We start from the raw sequence: 8137 nt of genomic DNA on the forward strand, positions 1-8137 counted from the left end.
CTAATAAAGTGATTAAATCCTTTAATAAGGTCACATTTAACAATGTGTTTTTAAACCTTTAACAGGGTTGGATCCTCATAGAGCTCACTTCAGAAGAGTGAAAATTGTTAGCATGTTATAGGTGGTTTTTTCCAAATTGGGTTTCCACGTTAAATCTTGGTTTCATGCTTATGTGAATGTTATTTAAGATGTTTTACAAATAATGTTTTATATTTTGCATAGTTTGCTACTACTAGGACAATGGACTACAAATTTTATGTTGCTGATTATTTTCTATAGAGACCGAGCTACTTAATGATTATATCTAAAGTAATTGAAGTGATTAAAAGTTGAATTGGTACATCTAGACCTAAGGATATTGATTCACCAGCATCTCAATTATTCTAAATCACTCTAACAATTGGTATCAGAGAAATTGATGCTTGTAGAGAAAAGTTTGAAGGTACTTGAAGCTAAAGATCAAGATGTGCAAAAAGGAGGTACTAAGGCTAAACAAGGAGAAATTCCCTGCATGGAAAAGTTTGATGAAGTTTCACCTAGCAGGAATTGGAGAAGGAGCTATACACTATGAAAAAAAAGCATATATGGAAATACCAAAACCTCTGACAACTCAACAAATGAAATAGAAGCAAGAACATAATATGCAATGTTGGAGATTGCATTAACCCTAGGCAATACCAAGAAAGAACTGCACTACTTCTAAGAAAATGTGAGATACACTACAAACCATCTATGGAGGAGACATAAATGTTTTAAGAGCCAAATCAGAAAGCCCGAGAGGCAAGTTTTATAAGATGAGAATGACAAAAGGTGAAACGATTGCTCAATATTGTGGATGAGTCAAAGAGGTAGTGAATGCTATAAGAGGATCCAATGATAAGATTGATGATAAAACTGTGATTAGCAAGGTACCGAGAACCCTACTTCCTATTTATGCTATTAGAGTTTCTGTAATACAAGAAATGAGATGAACCCGTGGTAATGATATGACTTTGGAAGGATTAATTGGTATAATTATTGCATTTGAATTGTCAAACTTTGATAATTCCAATCCTACTACCATTGAGTCAAATTTCAAATCTCAACTGTTCTTAAGAAGAAAGGAAAAGGAAAATGTGTGAATAGTGATAACGATATCTATAATGATGATCTTGATGATCTTGAAGCATTAATGACTAGGAGACTTCCAAGAGGCAAATGAAAATTCAAAGGTAAACTTCCTATAATATGTTTTCCATGTAACAAAGTTGGACATATTGCTACAAGGTTTCCTAATGGAGAAGACAATGATGAAAGACAGGAAAGAAAGTATAGAGGTGGAAGAGATAGTAGAGACAATAGAAAAAACAAGGACTACAAAGAAAAAGGTAAGAAATCTTGTTATATTGTTGAAGAAGAAATTGGCAATGAGTCTAATAGTAATGAAGAATAAGTTGTCTATGTTACTATGAAAGAAGATTCTGATGAAGATGAGAAAACATCATTAATTTCATATGTGAGTAAAGGTGATAGATGGATAATTGATAGTGGCTACTCACACCACATGATTGGTGATCAAAGTAAATTGGAAACCATAGAAAAATACAAAGGTATGTGTTTCAAGTTTGGTAATGATGCACCATGTATTATAAAAGGTATAGGATCAATAAAATTGTCTGTCAAGATCATGTGTGACAATATCTATTAAGTTGAAGGACTTAGCTATAACTTGTTGAGTGTTGCACAATTGAACAAATTAGGATATAGAGTTGAATTCCATCACAAAAAAGCCAAGATATTTGATGTTACTAGTGAACTAATTGGATTTGGAGAAAAGACAAGAGGTAACCAGGGATAACTTTAAGAAATACCTCTTGAAAAAATGCCTAAACTGCTGGCGAATCCAACATTTAATGGGAGGGAATTTTCTAATGTTGAGGGTGATTTTTTTGTTCCATGTAGGGAAATAAAATATTAAATGTTGGTGATTTTTTTCTTTCCCTAACAAAAATAATTTTAAACGTGGCGAATTAATTTTTTTTCTTGTTGATAGATAAATAAATAATGGCTATTTTTTTCCTTGCCAAAAATGAGATTGTATGTCAAAGGAATTACTTGTTTTGTGGGAAAATGAATAATAATGGTCTTGGCTAATCTTTAGTGGTAAACTGAAAAATTGTTTAATCTGAAAGTGAATTTGCAAGTGTATTGGCTAGTGACCTTTTAAGGCTTTATGGTTGCCAACTATACTGACTACTGACTAGTGTACTATCTATTATTACTAATGTCAGTGTCACCATTATCAACTTGGCTATCATCTCTTTCGTATCATTAATATGTTAGTTTTATTAACTTTTGATTAATTAGAGATCAATGCCAGAAGATGCATTTCGAGGCCAGTTGCTTGAAAAGACCTAGAGCCACATGAAATTTTCTAGAATGGAGACACATGAAAAGTTTTGCATGGAAACCATTAACTAGAATTTAGTGAACATCACATCAAGATTAAAATCATAAATATGGCATTGACAGTTACAGTTATGACATTCCATTTACAACCACCTTGGTAGGCACTCCGATTGTCCAACATTAATGCAAGTACATTTCCCACATTTGCAAATTAATAGGAATACAAAAAAAAAAGATATGAAAGATCGTGAATGTCGAACAATTTAATGCAACTTCCACTAAAGAGTCTCTTCAATGCCTCTTTCACTATCATTTCTCAAATTCTCAAATTGGTTTATAGAGTTTCTTAGTTTGCAAACTATTAGTAGTCAAATAAGAGATCCAAAAATATAGTAGACAAATAAGGGATTCAAATGTTTACGGGATCATGCCTTACATACTATTAATAGTCAAATAAGGAGGTGTATGCAAAATGTGAGAAAAGTGTACACCTTCATGTGAGTAATGGATTTAAGAGAAGTGTACATGCATCCACTATAGATATTTCCACTATGAAATACCCTCAAGAAAGGACACATCAAGGGAAATAGGAACATGACAAAAAGAGAACACAAGAAGGATCTACCAATTTTGGGATCCACCATTAGAATCAAGCAAGTCAAATTGAAAATCTTTCCCATCTCATTTCATATTGTTAAAAAAGATGAAGCTAACACTTTGTAGTAAGTCCGACGCTGTTAATCCATTCTTAGTACAAATTAAATTTTGTAATATGAGTAGTTCTTGAAGGGCCTTCATTTTTTGCAATAGTTTAGGAATCATATCAATTTTTGGTAGGATTCATCTACATGTCATGAAAATGAAGAAAAAAGTACACAATTCCAAAGGAAATGGTCATAACTAAAGAGGTATAGGGAAAGAAAAGTCAAGAGAATATATAAACCAATCCACAATCATAGAAAACAATACTAAACAATTTTGCCTATTTAGCAACAATATTATATTCTTTAAAATTGTAAGAACCAAGAATAGAGAGAGAGTTTTAAAAACTGTAAATTACAAGGTATTCTTATGACATTGTTGGGTAAATCCTCTTTGTTATTGCGTCTCAATCTTCTTGTTGTCTTAGCTTCATTATTCTAGTATGCACAAAATGAAAGTGTGAATAATAGCTTAGGTACAAAAATGAATGTCTTAATATAAAATAATAAATTATAAAGTGTCAAAATGGTGACTCACTTCATTTTATGTTCAACTATAATTTTTTTAGTACTATGACATTGAGTAGGCATGGCGAAGGTTCCTTTAGATAGCTATAAGATTTTGTAAGTTCAGCTAGCCAAACATAAAATGACTTATTTGTAACTTCAAACTGATGTTCATAGTGTGTTTGTCTCAATAAAATATATATAGGTTGCAGAAGAGCTCATGTAAACCTTAACCTCTTTTGTTTATGCTTAAAGATATCTTGGAATTTTTGTCTTGCGACATTACCTTTAAGAAAAGAAAATCTTGGTTTGATACAAAAGTTAATAGCATTGTGTGAAGGTAGCTAGAACCAACATAAATCTCATAAGTGAGATAATCATTGATAGTTAAGGGCCCGTTTGGTGAGCGGAATAGGAATACGTATTTCAAAAATTGTGAATTCCTTGTTTGGATGCACCAAAACAGGATTGGAATACAAAGCAAAAATGGAATACGTATTCCATTTTTGGCCCAAAAATGGAGTTTTGCAATTCCACCAAAATAGGTGGTATTGGAATACGTATTCCTATTCCATTTTTTTTATTTTAGAAAACATAAATTTTCGGGTCCGCAAATTCCCATCAAATATTCGCTGAACCAAACGGAGAATAGGAATACGTTCTATTCTAAAATACGTATTCCGGAATACGTATCCCAGAATACGTATTCCTATTCTGCTCACCAAACGGGCCCTAATTGTGATTGTGAGCGAGCAAGTGTATCTGTAGTTAAGGAAGAAGGAAGAAGGTGCATCATGAACCATAACATCATATATAATATAAAAGGGATACGCATCATCTAAAATGTGAAACTGCTTTGCATTCATGTGAAAGCTTACAAGCAAACCTTTACAACTAGTCCTTCAGTTTCATTGAAATGCTCCAATGCTCTCAGTTTTTGAACTTCTATCTTTGCATCTATCCTATACGGTAGTAGTATCTAACCTTCCAAAATGAGAATTCCATTTCAGGAAAGATATGACTTGGAAGCTGTGTTACCAGAAACACAATGGGGAAAGGTGTCTTGTGTCTGAATGGCCAAAATGAATATCTCGATTGTAGATGGTTGTTTCTGCATTGTCTTGGTGTTTCCAAGCCAATGCAGAAATTTCAATGTATGGGAAATTCGAGTTGTCTGTTTGCAATTAATGTAGAAAGCAATTGTCACTGCAAAATTTTCTACAGCTGTAAGTTGCAGAACAACTAGATCTAGTTAAGAAAGAAGCATAACTTGCACACCACTAATAAATCAAGAAAAAACACAGAATGAAAATAAAATTCCAAATTCTTCTTACAATATGCATAGAAGCATCCATTATTTATTATTTTATACAATGTAAAGTTGCCGCATCAAACGAGGCTTGCGGATGAAGCTATGATAATCATCAGTTTGCATGAGAAAATAAATTTTAAAAAAGTACCGTAACTACATAAATTACGGTGAAGAGCATGATTAACTAACACTTAGGCAATATGCATGAGATCTTACCGCCAATCCTTAGTATCGTTAGTTAGGGCCTATACATGCGGAGGAAGAAGTGAAATGAAGGAACAAAGATCACCTGTATTAACGGATTGCAGCTCTGAAATCATCCATTAAACTAAAGTCCAACATTAACAGTCACATAATACTAATGGAGTGCATAGAACACGATATGAGTCTCCATAGATTAAGAGTGTGGTCTTGATTTAGCAAACAGGGCAGTCAAGCAATGTGCATAAATCCTATGAGTGGACCAAGTTCAAAGCATATAATAATGCAATCAACGTATGCGCTGCCATTAAACCCAAATCAGTTAATATAAATAAAACATAGAATTTATACAGTACACAGGATGAAAATATAGTAGCAAACTTTATCACCTACATATCTTATTTGAGTACAGTGTCAAAATTCCAAGCCTTGAGATAAACTGTTGGTTTAATCGAGAACAACCAATCGTTCGAACATCTCCCCTGCAGTGGCCTCATGTAAAACTAGCATCGGAGTCATTTCCTCATTCTCTGAAACCAGCGTTGCATTCATTTCCCCGTTACTCAAGAACAGTTTGAGCAGGTTCTTGGAAAATCCGCTCACCATTGCAACGCCCTTTTCTTCTTTCATCACCGGCGTGCTCTGCGAATCGCGGAGGTTCCAAAACACGATCTTGGGAGGCGCTCCGTACCCTGCCTTTCTATATTTCCTCTTTATAACCATGTAATCTGTTTCCCACGGATTTAACGACGCTTCGTCGAATTCCATGTCACTGAACACAAACAGCTGTTTTATCATCTTCTCCGGCTGCAGCTTGCATTTGCGAGCCCTTGTGAGAATCTCATCAAACACTCTCTGAAAATCAGTGTTCCCATCCCAATCCATTTTTTCGGTAAAGCTGTATTTCTCTGCCAGCGTGTTGCCCTGGACCAAGTGCAGCTTCGGGTTCGCGCTGAAAGTGATTACGTGGCCCTTCCAAGGCTCGGCACTCAATTCAGAAACGAGCAATCCGAGAGCGATGCAGACTTCCATGGGAAGTCCCATCATGCTGCCTGACACGTCACACACCGCCAGGCTGTCCGACAACTTACCTTCCTTGGTCATGTCTTCCACCATTCGCCGCCACTGGAGCTCTGCCACATTATGCTCCTCATCCGAGAAAAGCGCTTCGGCAACGATTTCGTGAGGAAGCAGAGCTCCGGCAGCTATTTTCCGTTCCCCTCTTTCCACTTCTTCAAGAAACTGGTTAAATCTTTCCTCGTCGTGTTTCAGGAAGAGCTTTTTGTAGTTCTTCATTGCCACAGAGGCCACTCTGCTGTATGGCAGTTGGCCCCACAAATTAGCACTCATATACACCTCGGGCAACTGCAATGCCTTTCGCAGCGGAACCAGCACTTGTTTTCTCAGCCTGTCGCGGACTCTGTATGCATAATGCCGCTCGTCTACCACGTCAGGGTACTCTTCGCGCGGGAAAACCCTTTTCGCAATGTTCTCGCAGAGAAGAGTGGAAAGATCGTAGGAAGAGTCGAGAGAAGGGCACCATTTTGCAGCCAGGCTTATTTCCCCCAATTTGCCCGAGTTTAGCGCCGCCAAATCCTTCGCCAGTAAACTGGCGAAATGCTGTGCTATTTCATCGTGGAGTGCTCTGTAGCTTGAATCTTCGGTGTAGCGCTTGACGGCTCTTGACGCATCTTCCATCAATTTTTGCCTCCTCGCAACCCTCGCTGCTGCTCGCTTCTGCTTTCCTTTCAACAAATCTTCTTCAATCCGCTCTTCTCTGGGTCTGAGAGTCCCCCGCTTTTTGGCCTCCCTTGCAGCGGCACCCTTCCTTGCAAAATAGCCGGCAGTCCCGCCTGTCCGGCCACAATAGCCGGACGTTCCGAATGTCCTCCGGCCAAAACAGCCGAACATCCCGCGTTTCATATCCCTTCTCTTCGATCTGGCTTTGGCAAGCTCCTTCTTCATCTTGTGCGCTTCTTTCTGGGCTTTTCTTTCTTCGGTCCATTGGGGTCCTTGCAGTATGCGGAGAAGCATCTCTGGAAGATCTTTGTGGTACCCGAATTCAGCAAAGGCGGAGAGATTGGCGAGGAGGGTTTTGGGGTGGTGGGAATGCATCCAACAGACGGCGGCGTAGAATCCCTCTCTGTCAGATTTGCCCGTTCCTCGGACTCCTCTCAATTGACAGACCAGCTTGAGAGCCATAAGAGGGTTTTTCTTCCACGAGGCTTCCAGCAATTGGGTAACCCTCTCAGATGGAGTGTCCGGCACGACATGGAAGAAAAAGTCGAGGCAGGCGTCTCCAGAGGACAAATAGGTTGCAGATAAATTCTCCGTCCTTCCCATCAGAGGCGCTTCTTCCATCTCAATATCGAGCTTCAGCATCTCTAGAAATTCATTGCCTCCTTCTCCTTCTTTACTTTTAATTTCTGTACAAGTGAAATCGCAGAGTTCTGGAGGACCCAACAGAAGAGCCATGGGGATAATTGATGTTGAATACTGATAACAATTGATAGCGAAAACTGATAACAATATTGATGAGATTGAAGGGTTTGAGCGTTCGAATGCGGGAGTGAAAGCAGGTGAGGTTGAATTTATACTTATGAAAACTTGGGGACCAAGAAAACTCCACATCAATGCTTTTACTCCTAACGTTTCCTATTTTAAGGAAGTCATCGACGGAAGATATAAATTATGCGTTATACAATTTTTTTAGTTTTAATAATATATTTTAACAGTATTTTTTTGGGTCGGCGCGTAATAATTTTAACACTTATTAATAAGAAATATTTTATAATTATTAATAAAAATGAATGTGTTAAAAGAAAAAATATATATATATATATCAACAGTTTTCTTTGGATCGGCCCGTAATATATTTTAACAGTTATTAATAATAAATATTTAATAACTATAAATAAAAATGAGTGTGTTAAAAGTATATATATATATATATATATATAATTTTGAATATTTGTTAAAAAAAATCAAAATAAAAATTTTAGCTAATATATTTTATTAATTTAAAAAT

The 8137-nt window shown here is 36.6% G+C and overlaps 1 protein-coding gene across 1 annotated transcript; it reads right to left on the reverse strand.

Annotated features, from left to right (window-relative positions):
• Positions 1-5416: 5416 nt before the first annotated feature.
• On the reverse strand, positions 5417-7658 carry LOC149534133 (uncharacterized). The gene has a single exon (XM_089806530.1). The coding sequence runs from the start codon at positions 7582-7584 to the stop codon at positions 5557-5559; it is 2028 nt and encodes a 675-aa protein (XP_089662656.1). The 5' UTR covers positions 7585-7658; the 3' UTR covers positions 5417-5556.
• Between the last annotated feature and the right edge of the window lie 479 nt (positions 7659-8137).

This window comes from Cupressus sempervirens, chromosome 10, assembly GCF_028749045.1.
Source record: "Cupressus sempervirens isolate cs-2001-9-10 chromosome 10, ASM2874904v1, whole genome shotgun sequence".
NCBI classification, from domain to species: domain Eukaryota; kingdom Viridiplantae; phylum Streptophyta; class Pinopsida; order Cupressales; family Cupressaceae; genus Cupressus; species Cupressus sempervirens.